At 33.4% G+C, this 18,740-nt stretch overlaps 8 protein-coding genes across 8 annotated transcripts; 4 read left to right on the top strand and 4 right to left on the bottom strand.

The window, feature by feature from the left end:
* Positions 1 to 344: 344 nt before the first annotated feature.
* TPHA0L01870 (uncharacterized protein) lies at positions 345 to 3,023 on the bottom strand (the record flags this gene model as incomplete). The annotated part of the gene is made up of 1 exon (XM_003687926.1): positions 345 to 3,023. The coding sequence occupies one exon, from the start codon at positions 3,021 to 3,023 to the stop codon at positions 345 to 347; it is 2,679 nt and encodes an 892-aa protein (XP_003687974.1).
* Positions 3,024 to 3,577: 554 nt separating this feature from the next.
* MUD2 (Mud2p) lies at positions 3,578 to 5,401 on the top strand (the record flags this gene model as incomplete). The annotated part of the gene is made up of 1 exon (XM_003687927.1): positions 3,578 to 5,401. The coding sequence occupies one exon, from the start codon at positions 3,578 to 3,580 to the stop codon at positions 5,399 to 5,401; it is 1,824 nt and encodes a 607-aa protein (XP_003687975.1).
* Positions 5,402 to 6,690: 1,289 nt separating this feature from the next.
* On the top strand, positions 6,691 to 8,520 carry FET3 (ferroxidase FET3; the record flags this gene model as incomplete). The annotated part of the gene is made up of 1 exon (XM_003687928.1): positions 6,691 to 8,520. One exon carries the CDS (start codon positions 6,691 to 6,693, stop codon positions 8,518 to 8,520), a length of 1,830 nt encoding a protein of 609 aa, XP_003687976.1.
* A 510-nt stretch (positions 8,521 to 9,030) lies between these two features.
* ARG7 (glutamate N-acetyltransferase) lies at positions 9,031 to 10,356 on the bottom strand (the record flags this gene model as incomplete). Its single annotated transcript, XM_003687929.1, has 1 exon — positions 9,031 to 10,356. The coding sequence occupies one exon, from the start codon at positions 10,354 to 10,356 to the stop codon at positions 9,031 to 9,033; it is 1,326 nt and encodes a 441-aa protein (XP_003687977.1).
* Positions 10,357 to 10,851: 495 nt separating this feature from the next.
* Positions 10,852 to 13,044, bottom strand: DHR2 (RNA helicase; the record flags this gene model as incomplete). The annotated part of the gene is made up of 1 exon (XM_003687930.1): positions 10,852 to 13,044. One exon carries the CDS (start codon positions 13,042 to 13,044, stop codon positions 10,852 to 10,854), a length of 2,193 nt encoding a protein of 730 aa, XP_003687978.1.
* Positions 13,045 to 13,482: 438 nt separating this feature from the next.
* RIM9 (Rim9p) lies at positions 13,483 to 14,220 on the top strand (the record flags this gene model as incomplete). The annotated part of the gene is made up of 1 exon (XM_003687931.1): positions 13,483 to 14,220. One exon carries the CDS (start codon positions 13,483 to 13,485, stop codon positions 14,218 to 14,220), a length of 738 nt encoding a protein of 245 aa, XP_003687979.1.
* A 148-nt stretch (positions 14,221 to 14,368) lies between these two features.
* Positions 14,369 to 16,177, top strand: AEP1 (Aep1p; the record flags this gene model as incomplete). The annotated part of the gene is made up of 1 exon (XM_003687932.1): positions 14,369 to 16,177. One exon carries the CDS (start codon positions 14,369 to 14,371, stop codon positions 16,175 to 16,177), a length of 1,809 nt encoding a protein of 602 aa, XP_003687980.1.
* A 243-nt stretch (positions 16,178 to 16,420) lies between these two features.
* Positions 16,421 to 17,969, bottom strand: TEF4 (translation elongation factor EF1B gamma; the record flags this gene model as incomplete). Its single annotated transcript, XM_003687933.1, has 2 exons — positions 16,421 to 17,448; positions 17,762 to 17,969. 2 exons carry the CDS (start codon positions 17,967 to 17,969, stop codon positions 16,421 to 16,423), a joined length of 1,236 nt encoding a protein of 411 aa, XP_003687981.1.
* Positions 17,970 to 18,740: the final 771 nt, after the last annotated feature.

Here is an 18,740-nt window from a genome sequence, read left to right on the forward strand (position 1 = left end):
ATATTTTTATATTCTTTCATGCAGGCTCCAAGTTGAAAAATGTAGAGGTCCGAATATTAACTTCTAAGCACAGTAATAATTTAAGAAGAATAAACAGCAAAATCAATTATATGTACATTATTTCATATAAAAATAGATTTAAATATTTGGAAAGTATTAATATATTCATTATTTTTAGTTAGTTAGATAAATAGTTATACAACCATTAACAGGTTTTATTTTATAAAAGCATTTTGGATAGGTAAATAACAAGTCGAAAGGAAGTGAAACCTTTATTGCTAACACATTGTTGAATCCCATCCAAATGTTTTGCTACACCTCCGATATAATATCAGTTGCAAATATCAAAGTTCATCGTGTACGACATTTTTAGTTATTCCTGCGTTTTGGTTATCAGGGATAATACTCCTACGTTCCCCACTAGTAGTTTTAATTCTACCGGTGGTGTTACCATATCTTTCCAAGTTTCTGTTTTTCTTAGTCAGTAAGGTCTTTAAGTTTGTTACAATTTCTCTACGTTGATGTGTGATTTTTCTTATATAGTATGGTAACATTTTAGTTACACTTTCGATAGTAGCTTCAAGTTTTGTTTTGATTTCGAATAATGTTATTCTATCAGTTGAATCAAACTTCTTCAATAATTGATCAACAGTCTCTAGAAGAGCATGCAATTCTTCAATATCAGCATCCCATGATTTCAAATTTTTCCTCAAATATTTGGAAGGCTTAACCTTGCGCAATTCATCATATATATCCAAATCAAATTCAGTATATTCTTCTTCAAGATCTTCCACAGTCATAGCAAAATCTTCATCAACATCCAAAATGTCTTGTAATAATTTCTCACCATCAGCCTTTAATTGTGTGAAACTATCTTTATCTAAAACAATAGAACTAGATTCTGAAAAAACTTCAAGTTTTTTCATTAACTCTTCAAGAGATGATAATTTTTCATTTATTTGCTTCTCTGTTGCATTTTCGATATCACTATCAATCCATTCCAAACTCTCAGAGATCAAGTCATTAAAACCATTCAGTGTTTCCTGTGAGAGAGAGCCAGTTTCTGTAATATCTTCTAAATATTGTCTTGCGTTATAGACAGTATTTTCAAATGTATTGATTAAAGCATGTAGTTTGAAACGATTATTATCTTCCATTTCCAAATAATTTAATCTTTTAATCATTGATGTTAATTTCTTATAATCGAAATCTTCAATAATTGAACCGTAAGAATAAATTTCAAGAGGTGCAACTTTATTATTTGTGGAATTAATTTGTTCTGATAATGTCATAAAAATATCATCATTAAGTATAGCCCCAGACTCTATATCTTGTAAAGGGTTTCTTAAACAGATAATTGAACAGCTGTCAATTCCAAAAATTTTACTTTTGTTAATGGAGAATGTGACATTATAAGCATAACCATTTTCACATTCCAGAGCTTTGAAATTATTTTTTAATTTGCTAGATGTAATATCAAAAGTTCTAAACATTATATCATTTTCATAAAAATTCATTGTAAAATTTGATAATATTTCATCAGAAGTCTCTAAAATATAGGATCGTTTAATAGGATATTGTGTACCTTTTTCAAAAATTGTGAATTCTTCTTCTTCTTCTTCTTCTTCTTCTTCATTATCATTTTCTACCGTAATTGAGAAGTCGCTAGTAGATTTATCAACAATCTTCATTGGTTTAGTTTGAAATGCACCAAACACTTTAACACCTCTGATTGTGACACCATAAACAACAGATTCTTCTGCGTTTACATTTTTCATGATCTTTTCTTCACCTACTAAATCATATAATAATTTTTGAACAGTTGGAATACGATTTGCACCACCAGTTAAAATTAAACCAGCGATTCCATCCAAAGCTATTGGTGATTCAATGAACATATTTTCAAACATATCATCAATAGGTTCTGAGATTAATTCTAAGAGATCAGAGGTGGCATCTTCAAATTCTTTCCTAGTTATCGTCGTTTTAAAGTTCACGTCAGGAAGAACAGATTCGATGTTGACAGGTGCATCTTTGTTAGCACTTAAAATCAGCTTCGTTTTTTCTGCAGCTTGATAAAATTTGGCCATTGCTCTATCATTTTTTTGTAATGTTGTCCTGGAGACCTTAGTATTTTCTAGCAAAAACTTATCAATTAGAATTTTAGCCAGTTCCTTTGTGAAAGATTGACCACCGATATCGGTCCTGTAACCGTAACCGCATAGTTCTACTTTGATTGGTATGGAGGAATTAGATGATTGGAACACAGAAAACAAAGAAGATTGAACAGATTCATTACCCATGTCGTATACAATAAAGTAAATATCCTCGTCGGTAGGAAATTCACGTTGTTTTAGTACGAAGTCAACTGCAACAGAAATGCCGTCATTTAATAGTAAACTTTCTACGGAGGAACTAGCAATTAATGCGGAATCTAATAAAGCACCACGTTGCATTTGATTGAAATACTCTGGAACAGAGATAACTATATCAGTAATAACATCACTAGTTTTATTCGTTTTTGATAATAATAATTCATTACCTCTGTTTAGTAGCTCTCTTAAGTTCATTGCAGTAAGTTGCTCGACTGGGTACTCAATTCCGTCAATGTTAAAAGAAACAGAGTTTCTGTCATTAAAAGTTAAATTGGCACCAGGATGCATTGACAAATAATCGGCTACAATAGTATCCTTATCTTCAGATGAAATACCTAGCAATGACTTTAGATTTGCGGCAATGTTCTGTGGAAATCTGGTCATTAGAGAGGATATTGCAGAACCGTAAGTTCTTTCATATTCAACTTTTGTCTTGTTGTTGGAATTTGGTATTTGTTTGATTGCTAACCCAGAAAAATCTTTACGTTTAGACTCCGGTGTCAAAACAATCTCCATTGGAGCATCTGGGGAAACAATCATAGCTAATAGGTTCTGGTGACCATAGTCGATACCCAGTACCGCACCTAATACGATACCTGAAATGAATGCAAGTAAACTGAAATGTTGAAATAAATTGATTAACTTCATTCTCTAAATTCAAACAATCGTTAGTCTGTCTTCCAGTAAAATTATATATATGTGTCTATGTCTATGCGTTTATATATTGTGATTTCACTTACTTGTACTTACTTTTATGACTGCTTCAATGACAAATGAGTACCTAAGCAGAGATAATCAATGTATAAATCAACAGGACAAATTTCAATGCTATATGGTTTCTGATATTAAAAACTTGGGAACACTTGAGAGTATTTGGTTGAATTGTGGCATGAAAACCTTTCAGTCTTCAGTTTATTTGATAGTTATGAATTATAGGATACTTGGCAAATACATATCTTCGATTTTTCACAGTTACTGCATATGCCAAGAATATAAAAAACGAGAACGTACGAATGCCCTATTCGATTTGAAAAATTTGCCTGCAACATAATTCCAAAAATGTTAATGTGAATGAGAATGCTGTAACATATAAGAAAAAAACATAAATGAAGATGGTTAATATATATATCTATATATAGTTTGAATGTGCAGTGATGGTATGAACTGAACAGCAGTGATCTAAGACTAAGATTCAGGAAAAAATGTCTAATAATGGTAATTCTTTGGAGGATTTGAGATCGAAAATTATTGCTTCAATGGGCCATGCAGGAGAAGGTTCCGATGAGCAAAAAAACATTTTGGAACTAAATAGGAGACAGAAGTACAATGGTACTCAGGCGCAAAGTATGAATGTTCGTAAACCATCAAGATTTGGACCAGGGAGTGGCAAGAACGGAGTCGATGATCCAAGGAGAGGTACTGGCCCTAATGCTTACAACAGACGAGATGGCAATAATAATAGGCAAGCAGAGTATAGCAATTCTAACCATGGTTATGATAACGATGGTAGAAATACTAGATACCAAAGATATCAAAATAACTATTCTAACCAGCGGTACAGATCAGGAGAGAGATACCAACAGAATAATGATAGGAATCCACACGCAAGAGATTACCAACGGAATCCAAGGACGGTGGGTCCTGATCTACAACTGCAGGATGTCATATCTATTGACAAACGAGAGCGCATGAAACCATCTAGATGGGACAAGACTCCAAAGGGGTTTGAAAAAGTAGCTGCTGAGAGAGCCAAACTTTCTGGTTTATTTCCTCAACCTGGTCAACCGCAGATTGTCGACAAAAGGAAACTGGCTAGTGTGGTGTATCATAGAGGTAGAAAGAGCAGAAGAACTAGGATTCTATTCGAAGACGATGCTGTCGAGAACATTAAATTCTCCAAAACAAATTCACAGGTGGTTATCACATTGAAAGATGAACGTCTCAACATCGCTTCCATAGTTGTTGAGATAAGAAAGATTGTTGGTGATATAATAAACAGTTTCGACTACGACTATGACTTAAAAGACGTTAGACACAACTCCGATAATATAGTTCTAGAGTTCGATTGTATGGAAATCAGTACTGTCATCCTTGGTTGTCAAAACTACATTAACAGAAAGTTAAACGTCCCAACTCCTGACATTGAATGGAGCAGACCTGGATGTTTTGTATTGCAGACTGGCCACACCAGCGAATTATGTGACAGAGAGATTATATGTATTCAAGACTTTGATATAACAGAGAGTGAGGGTGAGTTGAGCGATGATAAAATCAGGAAACAACTTGAAGATCTGGGTGTCAAGAACATCTCTCATCTCAAGCCAGTTTATAGAAAATCTAGAGACACTGCCGAGGTCAGGAATGACTCCTTGCTTGCGAGTGGCAAGCAAGTTACAGAGACCAGTACGACCACAAATGACTCGTCAACGATGCCACCACCACCTCCACCGCCTGTGATTGCAGACTTGACCGAATTCCGTACCTCGGAAAAAGAGTTCACAAACTGTGTCGTGTTAAAACTTGATAATACTAAGAACGATAACAGTGATGATTCCTCTAGCAAAGCGTTTTCGATACTACAAGAGAAATTCACATTGTGTAAACCAAACTACACAGACCGAGTGCAAAACCCAGAAGACCTCACTTTCCAATCCCTACCTAAAATAGTTGGCCAGCATAACAATGTATTTGAATCCCGGGTATTACTATTACTGAACTGTGTAGACCCATTGGACTTAAAAAATGTTGCTTTCATAGACGAAATCAAAGACACCTTTTATGAACGATTCAACAAACAAGAAGAAAAAGACCCGATACAAGACATGAAAATTATCCAACCAAATGCAAACTACCTCCTAAACTTCAGCCATCTTCACGAAAATGTCGGTAACATATACATCCTCTTCTCTAACATCGCCCAAGCCAGGCAAGCAATGCAACAACTACAAGGTTCCAAGTTCAACGATCGAACCATCCTTTGTTCATTCTTCCACGAGACCGATTACCATAACTTAGAGATATTATAAAAACACCTAAAACCAAAACGAAAACTCTCCTATATAACCACAAATTAACATAAAAAAATTTTATAAAACACAATACAGTCTCTTTAACCTAAACCTAAACCTAAGTATTTACAAGCGTTGCTTCCTTAACCACCTTTGTTGATCGCATCTTGCAGTCAAGAGTAACCAGCCTTTCCTGTTCTCTCCTCTCTTCTCAAAAGCAATAGACACACACAGGTTCCCGTCCCTCACAATTTTTCACCTCTGTCGCGACGCTTTCAAAATAGTAAATAGATGGGTGTAATTACGAAGATGCAACTATTAGAGTCAATGTTAGATCGTAAGAGTGAGTGCTACTTGTTAAAAGTTGACACTTACTGATTTTTGTACCGATAGTTTGTTAACGAAAGCAGCCAGATATAGTAATTAGATATTGGGATACTGTTTCCTGTATAACAAACACCGCAGTATATGGTCTGAGTGTTCGAACTGTTTATGGCGATGTAACTTGTTAATGCAGTCGCTATCTGTGTGCTTATGCCATCTCCAGGATGGTAAGAACAGGATTAGTGTATTAGCACAGATCAGAATCTGATTTATCCTAACCTAATTGAATCTCCTTTAATCTTGTTTTTATTTTTGGACGAAGCTGCACAATGTTCGAATAAGTCAATAACATTATTTCGGTGTCCTTGATGATGCGACAGCCGTAAGGCTACTGTATATGGTGAGCTTCCATGGTCCCTCTTCTGTCTCATTCTGCAGGTGGGTTGGTGGGTGTGTGTTGTTGTAATTTAGGAGATGCTGTTCTTATGCTTTGTCCTATTTGGTATGTAAATGGCGGCGGTCGTTTATCCTCTGCGTTGTTAAGTGCTGACCATTGTACTTGTTCCTCGGTGCATTGTAGTCTTTTAGCTACTGATTGGGAAAGTAAGAGGAGAGATGTTTTCTTATCAATAAACATATTGGTCGATTCAGAGGTGCAAACTGGTCTCGAATTTCTTTATTCTTCGTATAATTTAGGTAGAGATCAGCTTGGTCTACATTACAACATCTGTGACGTTGTTGCAACAAAAATTATTCTGAAGAAACGAGATGAGATGAGATGAATGTTTTATTAGCTTACGAGCTTCTAAACTAATTTACAAATTGACCCATATAAAGCGTTGGTTTCAGTGAATATTTTTCTCTTTTTTAATCTCCTGGTTATGGCGTAGTTCTTCCAAGTTTGCTGTATCTGCTATTGTTATTGTTTTCCAGCTAACACTAAGACACAATATTAGACATTATAATTGAAGCAAAAACTCAAGATGACATTGACTGCGATGACTAAATTACTTTTAGTAGCTTCATTTTTCTCGTTTACTTCTGCTCAAACACATACTTTCAATTGGACTACCGGTTGGGGAACCTATAACGTCGATGGTGTTAAGGGAAGAGAAGTAATCACTTGTAATGGTGAATATCCATGGCCTGACGTTAGAGTTAGTAAGGGTGATAGGGTGGAAATTTACCTAAATAATGGATTCACTGATGCTAATACTACTCTTCACGTCCACGGTTTATTTCTGAAAGGTCAAAACCAGTTCGATGGTCCGCCATTTTTGACTCAATGTCCTATTGCTCCAGGTGACACTATGTTGTATAATTTCACTGTAGAAGATAATATCGGTACCTATTGGTATCATTCTCATACTGCTGGTCAATACCAAGATGGTTTTAAAGGTAAGTTCATTATCGAAGATACTGAAAACTTCCCTTACGAATACGACGAGGAAGTGACTTTGGAAATTGGTGAATGGTACCATAAAACAAGTGGTGAACTAATGCCAGCCTTCATGAACTTGTTTAATCCAACTGGTGCTGAACCAATCCCACAAAATTTGATCATTAATAATACAATGAACTTGACTTGGAATGTGGAACCCGATACAACATATTTAGTAAGATTGGTTAACACAGGTGGGTTTGTCTCCCAATACTTTTGGATCGAGGATCATAATATGACTGTTGTCGAGGTAGACGGTGTCTTCACAGAAAGAAATACTACAGATATGTTGTATTTGACTATTGCTCAACGTTACTCTTTCCTTCTGACAACTAAAAGTGATACTAGCAAGAATTTCGCCATCATGCAAAAATTCGATGACACTATGTTAGATATAATTCCATCTGACTTGCAATTGAATGCAACATCCTATTTAACATATAATTCAGATGCAGACAAACCTTCAGAAAACTTTGTTGACTCAATAGATGACTATCTCGATGATTTTTATCTAGTTCCTTATAACAAAACTGAACTTTATGACGAAGCTGATTATAGAATTACTTTAGATCTACAAATGGATAATTTAATCGATGGTATAAATTATGCTTTCTTCAATAATATCACTTATACCACTCCAAAGGTTCCTACTTTGATGACAGTGCTTTCAGCAGGGGAAGAAGCTACAAATGCTGCTATCTATGGTACAAATACAAATTCATTCGTTCTGGAAAAAGATCAGATTGTGGATATCGTTCTTAATAATCTAGATACTGGTAAGCACCCTTTCCATTTACATGGTCATACTTTCCAAACCATTTGGAGAGATCGTCCATATGATGCTGATGCTGGAGAGGATCCACATCCGTTTGATGATGATGATGTCGATAGCTTCCCACAATATCCAATGATGAGAGACACAATTTATGTTAATCCGCAATCAAATTTTGTCATTAGATTTAAAGCTGACAATCCTGGTGTTTGGTTCTTCCATTGTCATATAGAATGGCATACAATTCAGGGCTTGGCAATTGTCTTAATTGAAGATCCCGAAAGTATACAAGCAGAATCGTCACAAGCTTTAACTCAAAACAGTATCGATGTATGTAATAATGTTGGTGTTTTGTACCAAGGTAACGCAGCAGGTAATATAGCCGATTATACTGATTTAACTGGTCAAAATATTCAACAAAAATCCATTCCAAGTGGTTTCACTGCTAAAGGTGTAGTCGCCATGACATTTTCATGCCTTGCAGGTATTTTAGGTCTATTAACGATCGCTGTGTATGGTTTAATGGAGATGCCAGATGTTGAACAAAAGGTGATAAAAGAATTGGATATCCCTTTAACTGAGCTTATTTCCAATAAATAGAACCCTTAGAGAATAATATTTGACTTAAAGTTAATACCGGCAGACATAGCCCTTTCATTATAACATTTCCGTTAATGTATAAGAAGGCAATTCGGTAAACCAGATGAACTAAACCCAAAATAGTATTATATTCAATGGTTTGGGTCACAGATATGTAGATATTTTATAAATAAAACTTAATAGATTAATTACACCGTAAAGCTTAAACCTTTTATAAAGTCTTTTTTAAATAACTTCGTAGGAACATCTGTATTTGAGAATACTGGGGACCTACCATTATCAGTATGAGTTGACTGTGTCCACTATCAACTACTCATCAAAAACCATAAGTTATCAAGTATCCCCTAACATAAAAATTGAGTACCTCTTAGTCAGGAAGTTGTAGTTGTTTTGATTTTAGGCAATTATAAGTGCCCAAACCAGGGCTGATAATTTTCATCCTCTTAATGTATGTTTAAAAATCAATTCTATTTAAGTATTTTTAATTTGTTATTAGTTTATATAATTTTCTTAGGAACGGTAATCACCGTTGATTGTCACATATTCATGAGACAGATCACAGGTCCAAAATTTTGCAGTTTCTTTACCTGTACCAAGATTGATAGATATTTCTAAATCATCTAGTGATAATAGTTTTGATGCAAATGTTTCGTCAATATCCAGTTGAGGTACACCGTTTACAATTAACTTTAATTCGTTTGGTTCAGAATTATCCGTTGCTACAAAACTTACGTTAATTTTATTAATATCCAATGATTTTAAATCAGTTAATTCTGTATAACCAATTGCACACAATATTCTACCCCAGTTAGCATCTTGACCGTATAATGCTGTTTTCACTAACATTGAATTTGATATAGTTTTTGCAATCTTGTTTGCGTCCTCAAAGTTTAATGAATTATTAACGTTAATTGTGACGAATTTTGTAGAACCTTCACCATCACGAACGACTAATTGAGCTAGTTGTTGCGCAAATGCAGTGACTTGTGATTGTATTTGTTGATATTCTGCAGATGAGATCGTAATTTCTGGAATGTCAATTGCACCATTTGCTATCATAGAAATTGTATCGTTTGTACTCATATCACCGTCCACACTAATACAATTAAAAGATCTGTTGGTAGCATAACGTAACATTTGTTGTAAAGCTTTGCTTTCGATTGGTAAATCAGTTATGATGTAACCCAATAGAGTAGCCATATTAGGACATATCATGCCAGCACCTTTAGCCATACCAGTTAATGTATATTCTTTCCCATCAGGTAATTTAAATTTTGATGAGACTATCTTTGGGAATGTGTCAGTAGTACATATGGATTTAGCCACATTCAACCATGAATTAAAATCATCCCCAAATTTGTCCTGGCTGAAAATATCCTTTATACCTTTTGAGATCTTATCCATTTGTAACCTTTGACCAATTACACCAGTAGACATGACCAATGTCGAGTCTTTATTTTTCATATTTTCATTTACCAAATTGATCATTTCATTAGCGTCTTTCAAACCAACATCCCCAGTCACTGCATTTGCACAACCTGAATTTATCACGATCGCATTGATACCTTTTCCAGAAGTTACTTCTAATACTTTTTTAGAAACTAATACGGGGGCAGCCTTAAATTTATTAGTAGTGAAAACAGCAGCAGCATTTGAAGGACGTGAGGTATTTATATTCTTAATAATACCCAAATCAAGAGAACCATTCTTCTTAACACCTGTAGCGGTAGACGCAACTTGAAAGCCTTTTGGAAAAACACCATCTTTTGGAACGTACAAAGAATATTTATCAATGACTTTGGAAGCATTGTTCAGCAACCTTAAACTAGATCTCATTTTGTTCAGTCGAGTCCTGGTATATATACGGTATTATCACTATTCTCCTATGTTGCTTAAGGGAATTGGCATGTAAACAAACTGCAATCTCAACTTCAAACTTAATTGTTAAATTTTATGAACTTGCTCATCGACTTATATGATAATATTTTATACCTCATCGTTTTTTTTCACTGATTCACTTTTCTAACCTTATTCGGACTTCATTGTTACCGCATACGAAATTTGACATTATGACTGATCTTTCCATAGTCAGTCATTTTTCAAAAATATTGAAAACTAATATGTATTGCTATGGATATATACACATTGAAACAACAAAGTTATCAAATGAAAGTTTATTGTGGGAAATGTATTGGGAGGATAAAGCTAAGAGTTCTATCTCGATAAATTTAATAGTTGGATTTAATTTATATATATGTTTATCCTCGATTTACATAATTCTATAATATGCGAAATGGTATTTTACATGTGTATTATATTGTGCATAGGGCTCTAGATTTTTTCCTTAATGACTGCTGAACTGGTGTTTAGGAGTTCTTGTAACCATGATAATTCGATTCTGCTCACGTTTCTAGCATAGCTCTTGGTAGTGAAAACGTATTCTATGTACATTATACCAGGACAATTCTTGTTTAGAAACAACATAGATGATGGGTGCACACTAATGGTTTCTCCTGTTGTGACAGTTCTGTACGATCTATCTGGCATGCCAATTGCAACGTTCTTTGAGAACCCGCTTAAAAAACATTTGAGTATGGCTGTTATTTCTTCTTGGTTACCCTTTAATTTACTGGAATGTTCTTCATCTTCCTCATCATCAAAATTAGTATCAAACTTCTTCTTGTTCTTCTTCTGGGATTTATCTTCGGTGAATAATTTCTTACAATACATTCTCAGTTGTTCTCTAACTTTGACAACATTCTTAAAGCCACGGTATGAAATTGCTAATTGTTTACACCATTCACTTCTTTCGCCGGAATCTTTATTATTTTGTTCCAACTCATAGAAATATACATCAAATAATTCTTTCATCATTATTAGATCACCATATTTAGAACCGTTATTACACAGAGATAACCTTTGTTCATTAATTTCATCTCTTAATTCCGCTGGTGGGTTTAATAATAAATTTTCAACACTTAAACAGGAGACAATGTCAATTACTTTTATTAAACATCCGTTTTGGTTAGCAGAAATTAGGACACTACTCAAATGTGGTTGTAATGGTAACAATGACATCTGCTCACCCTTTTCGGTAATATGACCGGAATCGTCCAATGCACCTAGTTGATATAACTCTTGTAAACCCATTGCAATAGCATTCTTACCAGGATTCTCAAACCAAGTCCAGTTGACAATGTCATCTACACCAGCTTTCTTCAACATCAATAATGGAGATGTGACATCAGATCTGACGATTTCTGGCTCACTTTGTGGTGGTAACTTAACGAAATCAGCTTCTCTGTAAAGTCTGAATGTTTTACCATCAGCCTCTCTGCCAGCTCTACCACTTCTTTGCATGGCACTCGCTTGTGAAATTGGAACCGTAAGTAAAGTAGCTAACCCTAATTGATGTCTCCAAACTTTAACTTTACGCAAACCAGAATCAACGACATAACGAATACCAGGGATAGTGACAGATGTTTCTGCAATATTGGTACTGAAAACTACTTTTCTTTTAAAACCTTTTATCTTATTGAAAATTAAAGTTTGTTGGGCAGGGGGTAAGGCAGCATATAATGGATATCCCACTAACAATGGGACTTTTTCATCCTTTGTTAATGGCTGGGCAATTTTGTTTAATACTGTAACACATTTATCAATCTCCTCTTGACCAGGTAAGAAGCATAAAATGTCACCAGTTTGTTCTCTTTGATTAATCTGAACGCAAGTCTTAATGACATAATCAACAATGTCATCACAAGGATCTGGTAAATAATATTGTGTAACGTCAAACTTACGACCTTCGACAAAAAGAATTGGGGCATCTGCAAAAAATTTACTGAATTTTTCTGCTTGTAAAGTTGCAGACATCACAATGACTTTCAAATCTTTTCTTTTGGTCTCTAATAAAGTCCTTAGAAAACCTAAAATTAAATCCGTTAAAACTGTTCTTTCATGTGCTTCATCAATAATAATCGTATTATATTCTTTTAAATTCTTGTCCATCATCAATTCTCTCAGCAGCATACCATCTGTAAGGTACTTTAGCCTGGTCCTGGAAGTAGTAGAATTATCAAATCTAACAGAGTATCCAACTTGGTCACTGACGTTACAACCATGTTCACTGGCAACACGGGTTGCTAAATTAATAGCAGCAACTCTACGAGGTTGTGTGACACCAATTGATCCATGTTTTTTACTCTTGTAAATGTCCTCCAATATGAATTGAGGGATTTGTGTCGATTTACCAGAACCAGTTTCACCGATCAGCACAGTTACTTGATTTGAATTAATGTGAGACATGATTTCATCTTTATTCATATAAACGGGTAAAGTTTTACGGATTGAAAGCAGATCAAGAGCTTTCTTCTTCAGGTTATCACTATTTAATTTTCTGCCATCAGTACCTGAAGAACTTGAATCCGTATTATGTTCATTAGTTTGATCATCAAAATACATGACATCCTTTCTAGCTCTTTTAAATGGATGCACTTTCTTTGATATTTTACCACTCTCACTCATATTGTCTCGAATATGTTCCCTAGCAACGCAATGAAATAACTAATTTCAATTTCTGTTTTCAATTTCTTAAATGTTTACAAATACAGACAGATATTATCTCTATATATATTGACTAAGATCGGTCAATATATTCATATGTTCATGTTTTATACATTGTATATTTTAACAGTTACCATCTCATCGCATCTTAAAATCGTTCATTAAATTTTTATATCTTTTTGTACGTTGTAGCGCTAAGAATCAAAAACTAAATGCTGAACCGCCCAGCCTCTCTATCTAGACAATAACTATAACCGATGATATATAAAGTTAAATATGAAGATATTTGAATAGTAAATTGTTACCAGATAAGGATATAGTCACGAATATAGCTAAATTGTGATTGATATCTAAAGTCCGTAAACTTATCAAGAAAAAGAGGATGATATTAAAGTTTCAATGAATTTGCTAACAATAAAAAGAATAGTAATAATATCTTTGACTACATACTCATTTCTCTTCCACATTATACCTAATTTGACGGTACCTATAGTGCATTCTATAAAACTGGCTGAAGATCATGATAAAGTATATGGTGTATATGGTTGGTGCGAGAAACACCACGATAATATTTGTACTAAAAGACGTATTGGCTATCCCACAAAAAACCTGAATGCTTCGAATCCAAAAAATTTTTTACCATCGTTTACTAATATCCGTGTTACCAAAATCCTTGTGGTACATCCGATAGCCTTGGTATTTGAATTTCTACTCTGGGTAATGGTCATTTTGTCATCTACCAATAGATACAAAAATAACACTAGATTCACCTTAATATGCGCATTATGGTCCTTGCCTACATTTTTATTAGGTCTTTTATGTTTATTAGTCGATGTATTACTGTTTCTGGATGCTCTATCATGGTTAGGATGGAACCTGTACCCAGTAACGTTGGCAAATGCTATATCCAGTACACTATTATGGTCGTTAAAGCGTAACATTGCAACGCTTAGGTATGAAGCTCTGTCTAACAGAGAAAATGTCGCAAGCCAAAGCAATAACGCAGACCCAATAGAAGTATACTCAATAATTGATATTGAATCTGCTTCTGATGATGGCTCATTGCTTCTGATGTCGTCAAACAGAAGTAAAAATGTGTCTATTCTACAACCCACTCATTCTTATACAGTAGGTTAAAATTAACGTCGTGTGAATCACGTGACCTACATTTGTTGCTGATATTTTTCATTTCAACCAAAAATGAAAGAAAAAAATATAAACTATACAGAAAGTATGATGATTTCCAGAGTTAAGGATAATAAAACGAGACAGTATACACAAGTTGATGTATGATTGTTTTCAAAGTTTATTTGAAACATCTAAGCACTCTGTTCACTCTTTTCTAAAAAGAGATTTTACCCGAGGATCAGCAAAATTGAAAATCACCATGAATCGACAAAATGTTAGGTGTTATTCTTTAGCTTCACAAGCTATCCGGAAAGGTAAATTCAGCAATTCGATGCTACATAGGGTGAAATATAATGACAGAGGCAATTCTGAAGTTACTAAGATTGCACATCCATTTTATAAACCTTCGAAAATTGAAGGAATGACATTATGTTGCACTGAAGTTAAACCTCAGTTGCTAAGTGGTAAAGGGATTATGCCAATTATGAAAACTGATCAAAATCAACATACCACTATTTCATTTGATAATAGATTAACCTTTAAATCCGTTAGAAATATTTCAAAGTGGATCAAGAATAATCGGGAAATAATCAAAGAAAAAAATATGAACATTGGGAATTTTATTAGTTTAACTGAATCTGCACACAAACATTCGAAAGTTAAAATTAATATATTTAAGTATGATTCTCTAAAAAATTTTATCAATAAGTTAGAAAATAATGAAGAAATTTCACTTAATGTAAACGATTTTGATTCTGTCGCAAACAAACTGTGTAAATCAGAAGACTCTAAATATTTTTTAGAGGATTTTTACTTGTATATACTTCAAAATCATATCAAATCTGATAAAACGTGCATTTTACTGATTAAATCTGTTGAGAATCTTTTTCAGGGAAGTATAAATAATATCAGAGTTATTGATGATTTATTATTACAAATTTTTCACACAGTTGAAGAAAACAATATTGATTCTGAAAAATTAAGGACAGAAATGATGACATTTTTAAACTTTTTGGAGGATGTGTTCAATAACGAAATAAGTAATCTTGGGCTATCCTCAACAACGAAACAGCATATTCTGAACATGTACATCAAAAGCGGTTGTTTGGATAAAAGTAAGACACTTTTGTTTAATATTATCGAAAATACTAATAATCTTAATAAAACTTCAATAGTCACCACGTACTTAAATCTTATAGATAGATTATCAGTAAATTGGGACGATGCGATTTCTAGGAAAATGGAGTATGCGATTAATATTGGAGGAATTCTCAACAAAATAAATGAACCTAAAGTTTTTGAATTTTATATTAGAAATTGTAGGCATTATAAAGAACTAGAGGCATTAGTGCAGATTATTGTTGAAAAAGAAGATAACTTTATTCTTCTAGATAATTTAAAAAAAGAATTGGTTAATAAAGCTGGGAATTTAAGTACTCGCAACACAGAAAATATTATTAATTTATCAATGCTTTATAACACATTAGAAACTTCAACAACTTCTAAAATTCCAAAATCAATTGCATACGAATTCATTAAGGTGGTCATAGCTAAAGGTGCTTTTAACTTTGCCTCTAACGTTATAGATAGAAACGGTTTGAAGTTGGAAACTCCTCTCATATTCTTAATTTTACGCAATATGAAAAGTAGACGATTGTCGATATCTAATCGTTTGATTTTTCAAAATTCTTTCATACGCTTCATGGAAAATTATATTTTACCTACTCTAAGAGATTTTAAAAATTTGGAAGAACACAAGTTAGTTTCAATAATGCACGCAATGCTGCTTCGTAATAATGACATCCTACATTCGGTGAAGGATGTCGAAAATAATGAATCTTTTTTCGATTCAATAATGGCATTATATAGAGACTGTGAAATTCTCGATGCTTCTTCATTCAATGAATATATGAAAGGCAATTCAGAAGTTAGATTGTTGCACTTACAAAGATTTTTTACTGCTTAACATGATGATGTACAGGAGAGTATATTTTATTGCATTTGATTATTCCTTTTCTTATTAGAATATAATAAAGAAATAACATTTTCCTTTTCATGTAAATAAAAACTTATAAAGTTTATAATATAATAATAATAATATTCATAAATAATGAAATTTCATAATATAACCTTGTCCTAATTTCTATTACTAGTTTATATAATATTAATACATTTCAAATATCGTTATAAATACTCATTAATTACAAGATTATTTTAAGACCTTACCGTCAGCAATTTCCTTTGCGACACCGTTGACGATAACAGGTTCATCCCAAGCCCACATGTTGTTAACAAAAGCCTTGTCTTCTTCCTTAGAGGCATCTAACTTAACGTAAGAGTAAGATTCCCAATCTGGAGCGACATCAAAAGCTGGAGCATATTCTTGACCTCTGACTAAAACAGCACCAACGATACCATTATCATTGTTGACACCGTAGACAACTAAAGAACCGAACATGTACTTGATGGAACCAGATAATCTGTTGAAGAAACCACCGACTAAGTTGTTAGACATGAAAGTTTGAGTTAATTCATCGTTATATTTGTATTCAACCTTCCATAGAGAATATTCTTCTGGATTGTAGTGTTCCCAGAACCATGGTAAAGCAACCGGTCTGGTGTCTTCATTAGAGTATTTTCTCTTCCAATCATCTAAGACAAAAGTAGCCTTACCTAAAGCTTCTAATGGATGCTTAGCTTTCTTTTCTGGAGCTGGTTCAGCGTTTTCAGCTTGCTTAGCTTCCTTCTTATCAGCAGCTGGTTGTTCCTTCTTTTCTTTCTTTTCCTTCTTTGGAGGAACAAAAGCTAAAGCAGTATCGATGAATTTTAGTTGAGCACCTTCAGTCTTGAAAAATGGAGAAGCAAAAACAGTTTGAACGTATCTAACAAGGTTTGGATATTGCTTTCTTTCAGCTTTACCTAACATAGTTGTGAAAGCAAAACCAAAGTTGGCAGCACCAAAGATATCACCCAAACTGATGTCTTCAGAAGTTAAGAAGGTACAATCTCTTAATTTTCTGTCCATAACACTACAGTAGTATTTGTAAGTGTTTAATTTTTCGTCAAAGACCTTCTTGTTGAAAGGAATCACACCTTTAGCCATTAACATTGCTTGAGCTAAGCAATTGATACTGTCGGTGTTGAAAAAAGAAGTACACATAGAAACTAAAGCTTGTTGTTTGATGTTAGCACCTAATAAGGCCTTCTTAGCTTCTTCATCATCAGATAAATTAATCACTAAATTGAAAGGGATCTATTTTTCTTTTCGTTTAGATTTCAAAATGAAATTCAGAGAAAAAGAAAAAGTATTAATCTGTTAGTAAAATAAATTCATTAATCATTGTTAATTTTGAATAGAAATTGAAAATTATAATAAACATTTAACTTCAGAGTAAAAATTATCGACATATGTGATATTACCAATTTACACACATTCAGACAGGGATAACTGTAAAAATAAGTAAATGTTTCTCATCATTGTAAAAAAAGTTTATTATATCATTTTCCAAATTTCACCATCCAAAAAAAAAGTTTCATCATTAAAACATACAGTATTGACAAATGGCAACGACTTCGTGAATCTTGAAACCATCAGCACCTTCGAAAGTTGGGAACTTCTTAATTGGAAACTTGGCAGCAAATTTATCATCAGCAGATGCCAGAGTTTCGATTTTGACATCTAAACCCAAACCTTCAATAATACATTTGGCTGGGATAGATCTTGGAGATGCATTAACATATAAAGTACCTAAAGACATTTTTCTTTGTTGTTAATTTTATGCAGTACTACTATAATTATAAGAAAAAAGAACAGTATTAATCAATTGAAACTTACATCTGCTTATGCATTATTCATGTATTATGTTTTTTCTAATCTCTTTTATATTAAATGAAAATTTTTCATCTTCAATTTCCATTGCTTCGTCTACAATTTTCCAAAACTGAAAAATTGGAAAAGGCTTTGCCCTCATCAATATTAAAACTTCATTACCCGGTTTTGGATAAATTAATCGTACATAGTGACGGCGGCTAAATTGATAATTTGGGATTTTGTCTGTTTTTTGTGTCACAAAAATATAAAAATAAATATAAATTGATTTGCAAAGATAAATGTATTGTTATTTATTCGGTGGCAAATGTTAACTTTTGCTAGTTACATAAGTACTCTTTACAACAGCTTTAGCTGTTATCTGTTTTGCCTTCTCTCAAAGTCAATAAAAGAGGAAACAGACAAATAATAATAGTGATTAGTAAATAGGGAGCGGTACGTATTGTTGTTTGATTTGAATCTGAAGTAAAGGTTACCAAAGACGTTAAGGGTGTTAGATGACAGAGTAATTTTAGAGTAGAGTTTGATTTTGCAGTCATGATGTTTATATTGATGGTAGTTTTGGTTTCGGTAATAACTTGAAGTCACAAAAGTAATTATATGTGCATGTATGTTGTTGTTATTACTGACGTTTAATCGTTATTTGATTCGATAGTGTAAGAGAATGGTTTAATTACAAGTAAACTTAAAACAAAAGTTA

The sequence above is a fragment of the Tetrapisispora phaffii genome, chromosome 12 (assembly GCF_000236905.1).
Source record: "Tetrapisispora phaffii CBS 4417 chromosome 12, complete genome".
Lineage (NCBI taxonomy): Eukaryota > Fungi > Ascomycota > Saccharomycetes > Saccharomycetales > Saccharomycetaceae > Tetrapisispora > Tetrapisispora phaffii.